Source organism: Dendrobates tinctorius, unplaced genomic scaffold (genome assembly GCF_039654945.1).
Source record: "Dendrobates tinctorius isolate UK_male_01 unplaced genomic scaffold, ASM3965494v1 ptg000135l, whole genome shotgun sequence".
Classification (NCBI taxonomy): Eukaryota; Metazoa; Chordata; class Amphibia; order Anura; family Dendrobatidae; genus Dendrobates; species Dendrobates tinctorius.
Window position 1 is genome coordinate 13,543,638 of NW_027361803.1, and position 15,692 is coordinate 13,559,329.

The following is a 15,692-nucleotide window of genomic DNA, read 5'->3' on the forward strand; positions in this document are numbered from 1 at the left end:
CTAAGGTGAAGGATCCTGTTATGGTGATGGATCCAGGTGGAGGAGAAGATGCATGCAGGTGGTGGGCTCTGTTGCTAGGAGCGCACGCAACAGAGCAAAGCTAAGTGGTGTTCCCCCTGTATTGTCTCTTTCCTCATGTGTGTTATTAGTGCAGTGGTGGGATTAGTCTCCGCACCGACCCATTCCCTAGTGAGGGTTTAGGGTCAGGGCGAGCAAGGGGTTAAGGTTCGCGTGCGGCGACAGGTGCGGAGCCTGTATAGGGAATGTTAGGAGTGCAGGGACACTGGCTCAGGGGAGCTTAGGAGGTCTCCACTTCCCTATTCCCTATCGCAGGGCCCACCATTGTTAAAGTTACCCAGGTTCCCCCTTTATTATTTGATTATTGTATAACGTGTAATACCTAAATTCGCCAGGTGGAGGCGGCGTATCCACCTGCACGTTTTATTATTTAAATGCGCCCCACTGGAGGCGGTGTATCCAGGGTCACGTGTGTTATGGGTTCGCCTTGCGGTAACCGCTGCGTCCAGAGACACGTGACCGTGACATTATCACAGGCCTTACAGTTTTTTTTGTTTTTTTTTCTGGTGAGCTTTGGCCATGTGGAAACCTGTGAGTAATTGCTGCTGGGCTTCACTGAGGTGAGTGGGGAGCGGCAAGGTGTGTTTAAGCCGCTGCAGCAGCAGTTATCTGGGTCTGGGGCCTCTGCTGAGAAAAAAAAAAAAATGGCGGCTGCTGTCTGGCTAAAAGCCCCCTAGAGTCGCTGCTGGGGAGCGGGACTGGTTCATGCATGCGGGCGCACCCAGGCAGGTGGGAGGAATGGTGCCCCACGGAGCTGCCTGGTATTCCCCGAGGTGAAGGGGTACGCCCCTGTGGTGAGCTGACTGGTGTGATAGTCCGCGGGGTTTATGCCAAATCTTCTATACAATCGAAGAAGCCGCCCTCCTGGTTGTGTGGAGGCGACCAGCGAGTGTATATTTCCTCCATTTCCCGTCCCCTTCTCCTCCTGGTGTGTGCAGCAGGTGCGCTGCGGGGGAGTAGGGACAAATCTCTACCCTCGCCATTAACCAACCCTAGGAGGCGCAGTCCTCATGGTGAAAGGGTTGGAGGGTGGTGTCCCTTGGTGAATAGCGGGGTGTGAGTGTGGTGACACAGGGGGACGTCTCTGTTGTCGAGTCCAGAATGAGTTCACCAAATTTATGACAAACGAATGTGTGCAATAAACGTTCAGGTCCGGACCTGCGTGTGAACGAACATGTATGGGAGCCACCAAAAAACATCTTGTGGAAATGTGTTGTGGAGTCTGATCAGCTCTTAGCAAACATTCACATACATAAACTCGTTCCCCAGGTCGGCGCTGTGGAGAGGAGTGGTTCCCCCAAAACAAACTTTATTGCCAATACCAGCGGTGTGTTTGTCATGAAACTGGAGTGTCAGGTAATGGTGGGGTGAACTCAGGGTCTGGGCGTCCCCGCTGTAGGTTTTTCCCTAATGAGGGGTGGTCTTGAGGGTCCAGAGGCCCCTCATTAAGGAGGGGGTACTGTCATGATCTGACAGTTTTAAATTGCACTGGGTGAACTTTTTTTACTTTGGAAAGTTCCAAGGTGTCTTGACTGTCCCCGATGGTGGTTAGTGGTATTGCACTTTAGGTTTTTTGTGCACGTAATTATGGATCAGGTGTGACACCCTATAAAGGTGTGCTAGGGGTGTGCAATCACTGCCTGTGATATTGTGAGATTGTGTTCACTCTGAGTTGGAGAGCCTGGTGGAAGGATGGAGCTGGAGAGGAGTCCTGCGCAGCTTAGCCAGGGGGGACGTGTTTCAGCTATGGTGTCTGGACGAAGGGCTGGCATGGCATGGTGGGGTCGCAGTGATGGTGTCGGCGGGAAGTGTCTGCATGGACTGGTGGAGTGGCGACTATGGAGAGTGGCACTCACCATGTGGGACTTGGCTGCTGAGCTGGACTCAAGCATGCTTCGTGGCAGAAGCTGGACTCATCTTGGGGACTCTGTTACTAAGCAGCAGCAACTGGTGGTGGACTCTGCTCCAAGGCTGCACTAAGGTGAAGGATCCTGTTATGGTGATGGATCCAGGTGGAGGAGAAGATGCATGCAGGTGGTGGGCTCTGTTGCTAGGAGCGCACGCAACAGAGCAAAGCTAAGTGGTGTTCCCCCTGTATTGTCTCTTTCCTCATGTGTGTTATTAGTGCAGTGGTGGGATTAGTCTCCGCACCGACCCATTCCCTAGTGAGGGTTTAGGGTCAGGGCGAGCAAGGGGTTAAGGTTCGCGTGCGGCGACAGGTGCGGAGCCTGTATAGGGAATGTTAGGAGTGCAGGGACACTGGCTCAGGGGAGCTTAGGAGGTCTCCACTTCCCTATTCCCTATCGCAGGGCCCACCATTGTTAAAGTTACCCAGGTTCCCCCTTTATTATTTGATTATTGTAAAACGTGTAATACCTAAATTCGCCAGGTGGAGGCGGCATATCCACCTGCACGTTTTATTATTTAAATGCGCCCCACTGGAGGCGGTGTATCCAGGGTCACGTGTGTTATGGGTTCGCCTTGCGGTAACCGCTGCGTCCAGAGACACGTGACCGTGACACCCAGAGTGCCAAGCTTCTTGGTGCCTGATGGAGTCATCTTCCAACACAGGGGGTACAAAGACTTCTTCCTCCAGATTGGCAAAAAGCGGGGCCCTGGCAGCTTCCAACGTCGCTCCTACATCAGCCGACCAGCTATAAACTGAAGACACCTGCACAGAGTCCCTTTTTAGCCCATTATCCAAAGAAAATTGGATCTCCTTCAGGTGAGTGAGCAACGGAGATACATAGGCCACAGTTCCCACCTCTGCATCCACCTGCCATATGGAAGCTGGAGGCATACATACAGGGAGCCATTTCAACCTGTTACTCAGAAAAAACTGGGCCCCCTTTTTCAGGTTAGAGGATGAGTAATGCTCCATCTTGGGACCTTCACCCACTGGCCATAGAGGAGCCGAGGGCATCCACTCAGGATCCATCTTCAGCCCTTTGTCCTGGGGAAGACAATCAGGAGGCAGGGATGCTCTAGGGAGCAGATCACTGGCATCATCGCTGGAGACGTGTGACGAGGAGACCTCCGCTTCACCCTCTTTGGAGGCGTCATCACCCCTAGACTCGACGACCAGCAGACTAGATAAAGACGACAACTTGGCTGACTGAATCTGATGCAAGGGAACCAGACACCTCTTGTCACTTGGTTGTCTCAGGCGCGGTACCTTGCTGGGTCTCCAAACATAAATGGGCACCAGAATCTCTGGTTCAGAATGACCCATGGGCATACCAGACAGCCAATGGAAGACAAACTTCTTTGTATACCAAGCTCCGACCTGGAGCTGTAGTTGTCCTTGCAGGACTAGACTGTTCTCAAGTAGGGCACGGCCACCACGAGACAACGCCCACGCAGGCTTCGGGAGCTGTACGACAGAGACCACAGACTGACTCCGTATGGCTGGCGGATTATACACACCAAAGCTCCCTGAAGGTAGAGAAACAGTCATTGGCTTCACAGGACAGAGACCAGATTCCGGCTGCAACTTTGCCCGCTTCTTCTTTTTAGACCTCTTGGATCTTGCATGGGGGGCTGCTTTGGCAGGCTGAGGAACAGATGGGTCATGAACGGTCAGACAGAGAAGATGAATTGGCCACGGGTTTCTTTCGTCCGATCCGTTCCTGGAAGCTTGGAGGGGAAGACTCTTCAGGAGACACTGCACTAGGCTTGTCAAAGGATTTGCAGAAGCCACCAGGAAGGCCGGTAAGCTCGAGGTGATGGGATCCCCTGCTTCCCAAAGGGGGTTAAGCCACTGCAACGCATCTCCTGTTAGGTAGGACATTAGTAATCCTACCTTTACCCGATCACTGGCGAAGTAGGGAGCATGCCATTGAAAATAGCGTAGGCACTGCTCCATAAAGGCACGACACTGCTTGGGGTCCCCATCATATCTTGGCGGGTCCGAGGGAGGTTCAACTTTAGGTATGCCAGCCTCTAGTTGAGCAAACAGTCTATTGGAGACCACAATGGTGGGTGGAGCAGTGAAGGATTGGGCTTCAGACCGGGTAAATTTATTTGGTTGCCCATACTGGCAAAAAAGTTCATCTTGCTCCGAGGGCGAAAGGACATGGGACTCAGCGGGGACCATGGCCTGTGCAAACTGTCACGCTCGCGCCTTGGCTGAATGGCGCGAGCCGGGGGGTTGTGGCCCCACTGTGCCACAAACCAGACTACCCTGGAAGGGGCGTAACTACGGCAGCTACCTTGGTCTTCACTGGAGCCTCTGATGGTGAGGTTAGGCTTGTGCGGCAGGTAGCTGCCGGGTGCCACTCCAGGGTGGTGTCTGGCTGTGGCTGCTGATCACACTCGGGAACAGGACACCTGGACAGGAGAGAGTGACAAGCAGGCTAGACAGGCAGGCAGGTAGACACGACAGGCACGGCTGAGACACAGGACAGGCGGGCACGGCTTGGAGACGCAGGACAGGCGGGCACGGCTTGGAGACGCAGGACAGGCGGGCACGGCTTGGAGACGGAGGACAGGCGGGCATGACTTAGAGACGCAGGACAGGCGGGCACGGCTTGGAGATGTAGGACAGGCGGGCACGGCTTGGAGACGCAGGACAGGCGGGCACGGCTTGGAGACACAGGACAGGCGGGCACGGCTTGGAGACGCAGGACAGGCGGGCACGGCTTGGAGACACAGGACAGGCGGGCACGGCTTGGAGACGCAGGACAGGCGGGCACGGCTTGGAGACACAGGACAGGCGGGCACGGCTTGGAGACACAGGACAGGCAGGCACGGCTTGGAGACACAGGACAGATTGGCGTGGTATGAGAAGGGGCAGGTAGGGACCTGTTCACACAGCAGGTGTAGGCAGGAGGGAGTGGTGTATGAGAGAACAGGTTTGGACCTGTTCACACAAGAGGTGCAGGTAGGCAGAGCCGCAGGAGTGCGGGGTAAGCAGAGCCGCAGGAGTGCGGGGCAGGCAGAGCCGCAGGAGTGCGGAGCAGGCAGAGCCGCAGGAGTGCGGAGCAGGCAGAGCCGCAGGAGTGCGGAGCAGGCAGAGCCGCAGGAGTGCGGAGCAGGCAGAGCCGCAGGAGTGCGGAGCAGGCAGACAGAGCGGCTAGAGTGCAGATGCACAGATAAAGCTGCGAGGGTGCAGATGCACAGATAAAGCTGCGAGGGTGCAGATGCACAGATAAAGCTGCGAGGGTGCAGATGCACAGATAAAGCTGCGAGGGTGCAGATGCACAGATAAAGCTGCGAGGGTGCAGATGCACAGATAAAGCTGCGAGGACACAAGGAAAGACACGGCAGAGAAGGAACCACAAACAAGGAGACTGACAGACAGACAGACAGAGGTAAGACTGAGTTCAGACAGAGACACCGGGACAAAGACACAAGGACCAGGATATTCTGCCTCCTGGCAGGCGGACAGAGAACAGACAAGGAACTGGGAAACAAGACTCAAGGACCAGGATATTCTGCCTCCTGACAGGCGGACAAGATACAAAGCGAGACAAAGAGTATTCCTACAGAGAAGGAGATACACAGAACAGGGCCTGGCTTCCTCAGCAGCAAGATACTAACTGAGTATAGACATTGCACAGGCAAAGGTCGGTGGGTGTGGCGAAACTAAATAGTCAAGGGCTCTAGGTGATTGGTAAGGGACAGATTACACAGGTGCACCTTGACTGCATAAGAACCAGAGAGTTCAGGCGCCGCCCCCCTATACACACAGTCTGGAAACATGGAGAGCAGAGGCACAGAGCTGGCAACAGACAGAATTCACAGCATGGCTTGAAGCAGAAAGTAAGTTGGTGTGCGGGGGATGGGAGGCCATGCAGTGATGCCAGCAGGGTTGTTACATGAACTTTTGCCTTTCAGGCTCCAGATCTCACCATCCACTACAGCTTCCAACGTGAGACCACCATCATTTTACAGACAGTCATCTTGGCTATCTCATACATAAATGTGACTTGCAGCTGTTCAGCGTATGATTAGTCCTGCAGATTCTCGCCATGTCGCTGCGTTGTTACTGTTTTGCTCCTGGTGAATACTACAAAATACAACCTGATCTCACATTCCCTAATATTTCCGTGTTATTAGGTTGATTCCCAAGTGAAAGGTCAGTGGTTCAAATCGAGGAGCAGCCGTGAAGAAGATTTCCCAAGAAAAGAGAAACAGCATCATCCAGCTCATCGATAGCGGTCTCTCCGCCAAGAAAATTTCCAAACTACTTAATGTGAGCACCATGAACGCTGGAAGAATACAAGATGAAGTCTCTTCGGACGTCTATGGAAAAACCAAAAGGTGGACGTTCAGGCAAAATGTCGGAATCAACAAGTCGGCTCATCCCAAGGTCTATCAGTTCTGGTGAGATAAACACGGCAGTGGAGGAGGCTCGGAGGCTTCATAATAGTGAGATCTCAGACGTCCATGGATGCACCGTGAGGCGCACATTGCACAAGTCTGGAATGGTGAAGAAGCCTCGACTTCAATATCGCCATAAGTGTCGGCTCGAGTTTGCAAACAAGTACGAAAAGTGGACGATAGAAGATTAGAAACGGGTGATTTGGAGCCATGAGATGAAGGTCAATAGACTAGTCTCTGATGCGTGCTAATGGGTCAGGATAAAACAATGAAAAAAGTAGCTCAAGAAAATGAAGGAACTGTCAAGTCCGGTGGAGGAAGCCTGATGATATGAGGTTGTTTCACTGTCATAGACGTTGGATACTTGACCAGGATCGACGGTGGTCTCAGTGCTGAGCTATCTGTCCTACATGATGTGTTACGTCATACATCGAGTATCATGGTATGAAAAGGATAACATAGTGTTCCAGCAGGACAACGACCTGAAGCATACGGCGAGATTGGGGAAGAAATAGGTCAATGCCAATGAAGTAGAGGTTCTGGATTGTCCCCACAGTCCCCAGACCTCAACCTAATCCAACACTTGTGGGCAGAGGTGAAGAAACAGCTGTATACAGAACCCAAGGGAGGTGACCAGTGTGCACCAACATGGGGAACGTGTAGGAGAGATCAGATTTCGGTCGACACATGCTTGAATCTGATCGAGAGCAGCCCGGAAGGATTCAGGCCGTGGTGAAGGCAAAAAGTGGATTAACAAAATAATTAAAATTTTAGATTTTTAGGAGAAAAACAGTAAAATGCAGTGACATGACAAGAATCTGCATAACTCATCATACACTAAATAGTTGGAAGTCACATTTATGTTTGAGCTAGCCAAGATGATTGTCTATAAAATGATGGCAGTCTCACATTCAAAGTAGAAGTGCATGGTGAGATCTGGAGCCTGAAAGTCATAAGGTCACATCATTGTTACCCAGCCCAAAATATGCAGGATCCTCCACCGTCTATCAGTGCTCATGTAGACCCTCATTGTTGTGCTGCTCTCCAGCCCTTCAGTAAAGAAACTACCTTCTGTTACAGCCAAATATCTCACATTTTACCCATCACTCCAGAGCACCTGCTGCCATTCTTCTGCACCTAGTTCCTATGTTTCCATGCATAGTTGAGTCATGTATGTTGAGAATTCTCTTGATTTGACTTCTGAGTCGGGGCTCCCTCTGGTGGTTACTGCGGGTAGGGGAGCTGGCCGGGTTGACAGAAGTCTGCCACCTGACGACGATGATTGGAAATCAGGGGTTACTGATTGGGAGGATATAAGTGAGCAGGCTTCCCTCAGTTGCTGCTGGTGACTAGTTTCTTCCTGTGCATTTTGTGTCTGCTGTCTCCTGCCTGATCCTGCATTTTTCAGTTAAGTTGTTCATTTGCTAATCCTTTGCATATGATCTGGTTTTGCCTCTTTCTGCTTTGCTGTGAGGATTCAGCGTGCTCCCTGCTGCGGCTGTGCTGGACCCCGCTCCATATGTTACAGCTTGTGTCAGTTTGTTCAGTCCCCTGTTATATTAGTCTCTTGTGCTTTGCTGCCAGTTCACACCAGAATGCTGATATAGTGGGGGAGAGGTCGCGAGACCTCAGTGTTTTTTGTACATCAGATGTGTTGGATTTTTTTAGGGTTTTTGCCTGATTGCAGACAGTGTCTTTCCTTTCCTATCCTATCTAGACAGCTTGGACCCCATCATTTGCTCAGTCTATTTTCTGCCTGTGTTTGTGCCTCATTTTGTCTCACCGATATATGTTAGGGAGTTATTTCTTTGGGGTTCTACTCCAGGGCAGTTTAGATTTCACCTTCCTTGCTTTAGGGTTAGCTAGCTCTCCGGCTGTGCCGGGTGTCTAGGGCATCGTAGGTATGCCCCACGACTACTGCTAGTTGTGTTGTTAGGATTAGGGGTCTGCAATCCGCTAAGTTACCAACCTTTCTGGTTTCCTGGTGGCCTAGCCTATTCCTGCCATCCTTCTCGGTGACCTATTCATAACACATATAGCCTTGTTTCCAATTGGAAGGTCTGGATGTTGGATACATTTATTCCACGAAAACTCCTTTTGGTAAGACTTTGCCAAACATTATATGTTGCATCTGGATTCCCCACTGGTTGCTGCCAGTTCCGAGTTGATGGCGCTGCTGGACATTTTCTGATTTCATAGAGAAGTAACATAATGTGTCTTTCATCTGCTGCACTAAGTTTCCTTGCCCAATCACTGCATTTACGATTCTCAACGTTCTTCATGGTTTGTTTTTTTTCAGAAGCTCTTGAACAGCACATCTTGATCCCCAGTCTACTGTGAAATCTTTGCCTGGGAGAGACCTTACCAATGCAGTATAACTACCTTGTGTCTTGTTGCTGTGATCAGTCTTGCCATGGTGTATGACCTGTGACATGAATGTCTTCTGTAACCTCACCTTTGTAGCAGAATCTGGCTGTTCCTCACTTAGTTTTAAGCCTCCTAAGCAGCTGTTTCTGTTTCAGTTAATGACTGTGTTTCAACCTACATATCAAAATGATGATCATTATCACCAGCCTGGTATAATTAGTTACTCATACACTGGACTAAAATCCTACAAAATCCCTGACTGTGTGCAAGTATCAAGAAGAAGTGAAGAAGGCAAAGGGGAGGTTACCAAATATTGATGGGATTTACATTTCTCTTTTGTTCAGTCACATTGCATTGTGTTAATTGATGATAGTTCATTTTTAACACTTCTATTTTTTAAATAATTCTTGCTGCGCAGCATTTTTTCCACACCTGCCTAAAACTTTTGCACAGTGCTGTATAAAGGTTGATAGAAAGTATACACATAGGGAAAGATGGATAGATAGATGGATACATAGATGGATGGATACATAGAGAGATGAATACATAGATGGATGGATACATCGATGATGGGTGCATCGATGATGGATGGATAGATAGATGAATGGATGGATAGATAGATGGATGGAAACATAGAGAGATGATTACATAGATGGATGGATACATCGATGATGGATGGATAGATGGATACATAGATGATGGATACATACATAGACGATGGATGGATACATAGATGGATGGATACATATACGGATGGATACATAGAGAAATGGATACATAGAGAGATGGATACATAGAAGGATGGATACATAGATGGATTGATGGATACATGGATGGATAGATATTCTGACCTGGAAGCATGCCATCTCCGAATTGAAGGAACATTCTGACCTCGTGGCCATTGTTGTGAAGGATACGGGAGATCTCGTCCATCAGCAGATAGTGACTTCCACCTAAAATTTAATCAGAAATAATTCCTAAATCTATTGGACAGACCAGATCCCCTATATTACCTATGTGCACACAGCAGGTTCACCCGTAGAGACCCCTCACCTGTACAGAGGGGGATTGTGCATACAGGATGTTATCTGATGACTATTGCCTTTCTCTATGGTGAATCCTAAAACTTATGGGTCCAAATAAAAATGTGCAGTAGGAATCCCGGCTATCACAGGACTACATTAGTATTGGTCTTCTCCTATGTGCCATAAGGACCTGGTGGGCCCCCTGGGATCTGAATGCATCTGCAGCACCTGTATTGTTACGTCTCTGCCTCCATAATCCCTCATATATGTTGTGTCTAAGCAGATAATGTATGACATGATGAATACACATGTAATGTGCCCTAGTGGGGTAGTCGTGGTCGAGCTGCTGTTCCATAACGCTCTGGCATCCTACAGGAAAATCGAGTCTCAGTGTGAGGTCAGGTGTGGGTGCATCACACTCTACACTTGTAGGCCTCTGCTGTCTCCAGGCCTCCGTCCTCAGGAAGCGCCGCACACAACTCAGGGTCACCAAGTTTATTGCAACAAACGTTTACTGTACAGTCCAGATTCATCATAACATGTGGGATAGGGTACAACATGTCACGTTCCTGTGCAGAACACATCTTCGGCCCTAACATTCGTTCCTTGATGAGCATCCCTTCGGCCACTGGCTCTGCTGGCCCCAGGGATCTCCCTCCCCGCGCAGCCGTGCACCCGGGATCCATTACCTTCCATCTTGGCGGGTCCCTGTCCATCTTCCTCTGTGTGCCCGTCAGCCCCTATGCTAGATCCTGATCTCCGGGCCCGACAGGTGAATCCACTTGAGAGTGCTATATGGCATCCCACTGCCCTGAATGATTGGCACATGTGGACCCTAGCAGCTCCCTGACCTCGGACTTGGATTTCGTACTGTACTTCCTTATCTCTCTATCTGACAATAACCGGGAAGTGTTCCCCCTTTTATCAACCCTAGCCTCTTCCCATATGTGGGCTAGTCCCAAATATTAACCATTTCCTATCTTATGCCTATCATTACCCATTACTGTATTCATAACACTTATATTACACCATATCACACATTGTGTATACAGAAACACATGACACTGTTCACATTACATCACTAACTCGATTGTTGTCTTCAGGGTCAGGAACACATCCTTAAACACATATGAACATCCCCTGCACAGTGTAAGATAATGGGGTCTCTACTGCCACCGATAGGAGCCCATATCAACCATTTAAAGAACCTTGTCACATGAATAAAGCCAAATCAGAATATTCTCCAAAACGAAAAGACCTCTTATTTGTAGGCAGCTTTTATGGGGTTCTCGCCCCCTCATCAGTGCAACGCAGGAGTCTGGTTCACTGGAGCATTATGTGGCCTATATGTTTCCCTATTCCAGCCTGACTGTCTCTTTAAAAAGAAACTTTTACCCTCGGATCGTCCAGCAAAAGACTTTCACCTACCAACCAATCTATTACTTTGCACTGATGAGGGGCAAGAATCCCAAGCATTTGTCTGAAAATGGGAGTTCTTTTCCTTGTGGAGTAGATACTAATTTGAGCTTACAGACCCTAGATTCATACTTTTCTATGTAAACCCTAGATACTAGTTTGACATCATATCATAGGTCAAGTGATAAGACCCTTTAACCCCTTCCTGGCATTCGATGTACTTGTATGGCACATGTCAGGTGTGGCTGTATGGAGAAGATGCCGGTTGTGTTACACAGCCCACATCTGCCTCTAACAGCAGCAAGTGGAGCAAAGCTCCAATCACTTCTCTTAACCCCTTAAATGCAGCTGCCAATCTCTAATAACTGAGGCATTTAAAGAGCGCAAAGGGGCACACCATACTAGGTGCCTATCCCACGCAAAGAGATTGTAGCCGGGGCCGGCTTCTCCCAGCACCGCTCTATGTGATTGAATTGTATCTTGCTACGGGAGAGACCTGTCAATCACCTAGAGCGGCGCTGGGAAGAGACGGCCAGGGGCGGAGCCGGACACGTCTTATTTCTGGTGGTTTCTGGTTGGATTTTCTAATTACAGTGTTTTCAGAGAAAAATATACCTGACTGTAATTATCATAAAGCAAAAAAAAATCTAAATACCCACATTGCCATTTTTCAGTTACCGGACCCCCACAACAACAAAAATGCAACAAAAAGTGATAAAAACATTGATGAGATCAGTGGATCAGTACAGACAAGCCTTTATACAGCTGCACTGACAAAAAAATTTTAAAAAAAAGTTCAGGACTCAGAAAATGATGACACAAACCGAATGTTTTTTTTTTACAAATTTTTTTTAAAAAATTGTCAGCACTTTCATTAAAAAAAAGGATAATAAAAAATGATACAAGTGCGGTATCATAGTCATCATACTGTCCTGGGGAGTCATGCTGGCCGGTCGTTTTTACCCCACAATGAATAACGTTGAAAAAAAAAAAATTAAAAAAGAAAACAATGGTGGAATTGTGGGTTTTTTCCACTGGAATTTTTTCCTGTTTTTCATTACACAGTACAGTAAAAAAAAAAATGGCAGCATTACAAATGACAATGCAAAATAAACGCAAGGGCTTGTAATATGATGAATTTTAGGGACCACTAGGGGCACATTTGACTACAGGTCCACAGCAAAGGCCACATTGCGTGCCACTGAGGAGCATTAACTAGACCCGTCGGACGACTGTGCAGCGGGGGAGGGGGACTGTAAGATTAGGACCTTCTTAGGGGTGCGTGACTGCAGGTAGCGTGCTCTGTGTGCGTGACAAGGGGTTGTTATTATTTGGACTTTAGTAGGTTAAATGCGCATAGTGACTTGTGCCCTATAAGCGGAGCCTGCGGGTGGGTGTGCCCGAGCTGTCACTCACTGACTTCGCGCGGGTGCATCCTGAGGACAATGTGGAGGATAGCGACATCAGCAAATCCCAAAAAGTGGCTGCAATAGTCAAATATTCTAGAATTGTTCACCATTTTCAAGATCTCTGTTTGCTGTCAGTGAATGAGAACAATCTAGAGAGGTAGTAACCCTGCACATCGCTCATCCTGCTCTCAGCTGACACAATTGTATCCAGTGCAGACAATGCTCTGTGAGCGAAACATCCCGGACTCCAGACTGATACATTGTAACAATCCAGCAGAGATCTGTGCAGCGGCCGCTGATGTGTTTAGCTCACAGAGCATGGTCTGCACTGGATACACTGTAACAATCCAGCAGAGAGATCTGTGCAGCGGCTGCTGATGTGTTTAGTTCACAGAGCATTGTCTGCACTGGATACACTGTAACAATCCAGCAGAGAGATCTGTGCAGCGGCTGCTGATGTTTTTTTAGCTCACAGAGCATTGTCTGCACTGGATACACTGTAACAATCCAGCAGAGAGATCTGTGCAGCGGCTGCTGATGTGTTTAGCTCACAGAGCATTGTCTGCACTGGATACACTGTAACAATCCAGCAGAGAGATCTGTGCCGTGGCTGCTGATGTGTTTAGCTCACAGAGCATGGTCTGCACTGGATACACTGTAACAATCCAGCAGAGAGATCTGTGCAGCAGCTGCTGATGTGTTTAGCTCACAGAGCATTGTCTGCACTGGATACATTGTAACAATCCAGCAGAGAGATCTGTGCAGCGGCTGCTGATGTGTTTAGCTCACAGAGCATTGTCTGCACTGGATACATTGTAACAATCCAGCAGAGAGATCTGTGCAACGGCTGCTGATGTGTTTAGTTCACAGAGCATTGTCTGCCCTGGATACACTGTAACAATCCAGCAGCAGAGATCTGTGCAGCAGCTGATGTGTTTAGCTCACAGAGTATTGTCTGCACTGGATACACTGTAACAATCCAGCAGAGAGATCTGTGCAGTGGCTGCTGATGTGTTTATCTCACAGAGCATTGTCTGCACTGGATACACTGTAACAATCCAGCAGAGAGATCTGTGCAGTGGCTGCTGATGTGTTTAGCTCACAGAGCATTGTCTGCACTGGATACACTGTAACAATCCAGCAGAGAGATCTGTGCAGTGGCTGCTGATGTGTTTAGCTCACAGAGCATTGTCTGCACTGGATACACTGTAACAATCCAGCAGAGAGATCTGTGCAGCAGCTGATGTGTTTAGCTCACAGAGTATTGTCTGCACTGGATACACTGTAACAATCAAGCAGAGAGATCTGTGCAGTGGCTGCTGATGTGTTTATCTCACAGAGCATTGTCTGCACTGGATACACTGTAACAATCCAGCAGAGAGATCTGTGCAGTGGCTGCTGATGTGTTTAGCTCACAGAGCATTGTCTGCACTGGATACACTGTAACAATCCAGCAGAGAGATCTGTGCAGTGGCTGCTGATGTGTTTAGCTCACAGAGCATTGTCTGCACTGGATACACTGTAACAATCCAGCAGAGAGGTCTTTGATTAGGATGCTTCTGCCGAGATGAAAGTTCCATTTAGATCTACTTAGAGCTCAACTCAACGTTGAGTGTTTCTTTTTTTTACTACTGTATCCAGTGTAGCCCATGCTCTGTGATACAATGTATCAGTCTGGAGTCGGGGGGGATGCTTCGTTCACAGAGCATTGTCTGCACCGGATACAGAGTTCTCATTTGCTGGCAGCAGTTGGTGATTTGGGAAATGACATTGGATCCATAAAATCTATGTAGAACTTTCTTTCTTTTTTAATTTTACAGAGATTGAACTCTGGTAAAGGAAGCCTGCGCAAACCTTGTATATTGTGTTCTGTCTAATGCAGGGTCTGAGGGTGATCGCCATTTCTATGCTGGGACTTCATTTTGAAGACCTTACAGTTGCCTCAATCATCATGATGTCCTTTCTGCAGTCCCATGTAAATCTATAAACAACATATTTTCACGTCACTCAGCTCTACTACATCCATCCTTATAGAAGCAGTGGTTATAGACATCTTCATATGTTTGGAGATTTTGCCAATTTTGGCCGCTGTAGCAGAGCTGTGTTTGTCATTGGACTCATTTTACAGTTTTACACAGGACTGCAGGTAACATATCTATTGGCCTAAAGAGTTTCTTTTTCCTACCAAACCCATTTATCGCCTGTGACCTCCACTAGACGGACCCCATTGATCAGTAGCCCGGTGGTCCCCTCTTGGTTTAGCGGAGCAGCGGTCTGTCGTGTGCTGTCAATAACACACTCAGCTCTGCTACATCGGCCAGAAGTATGATGTCTTATGGACTTTGCAGTAACTCAGGGGTTTGTATAGGAGACGCCGGGCACAATTCACAGAGATGTAGCAGAGCTGTGCGGTGGGGTCAGGACTTACCTATAAAGCACAGTGTGAGGATCTTGGCCGCCTGCAGAAGAGGAAATTGGAAGAAAAGCAGCAGAATGACAGCTCGTCCCCACTCCCCGGCCATTCTTCCCCTACTGAACTGCTGAGTCTGGAGAGAGCCCAGTGTCAGGCGTCATATGGGAGGGGCAAGTGTTGGCCACGCCCCTCTGGCTGCAAATATTCCCAGCAGCATTAACTGGGGCAAAAGCCAAAATTTGGGAAATCAGGAGGAGAAATAATATCTACATTAGTCCTCCACAATCTCCTGTAAAGGTCGGGTGAGAGACGCAGCGGGCCCCAGAACCTAAAACATCGCTCCATCTCACAGACACACTGAGCCGCATTTACAAGAGCCAGTTCAGACCATTAACCCCTTCACGCTGCAGCCCGGTTTCGTTTTTGCGTTTTCGTTTTTTCGCTCCCCTCCTTCCCAGAGCCATAACTTTTTTTTTATTTTTCGGTCAATATGGTCATGTGAGGGCTTGTTTTTTTTGGCGGGACGAGTTGTACTCTTGAACCACGACACCATTGGTTTTACCATCGCTTGTTTGTTGTAAATTGGGAAAAAAATTCATAGTGAAGGTGAAATTGTAAAACTTTTTTTTTTTTTTTTTTTTTTTACTATGTTCACCAAAT

At 48.5% G+C, this 15,692-nt stretch overlaps 1 protein-coding gene across 1 annotated transcript in view; it reads right to left on the bottom strand.

Moving 5' to 3' along the window:
• LOC141048404 (UDP-glucuronosyltransferase 3A1-like) overlaps positions 1-15,155 on the bottom strand; it is a 29,903-nt gene extending 14,748 nt beyond the window's left edge. Inside the window, exons 1-2 of the mRNA XM_073543935.1 lie at positions 15,048-15,155; positions 9,621-9,722 (exon numbers count right to left, since the gene is read on the bottom strand). Of these exons, the coding sequence (XP_073400036.1) occupies positions 9,621-9,722; positions 15,048-15,141 (196 nt within the window). The 5' untranslated portion in view covers positions 15,142-15,155. The remainder of the gene's footprint in view (positions 1-9,620; positions 9,723-15,047) is intronic.
• Between the last annotated feature and the right edge of the window lie 537 nt (positions 15,156-15,692).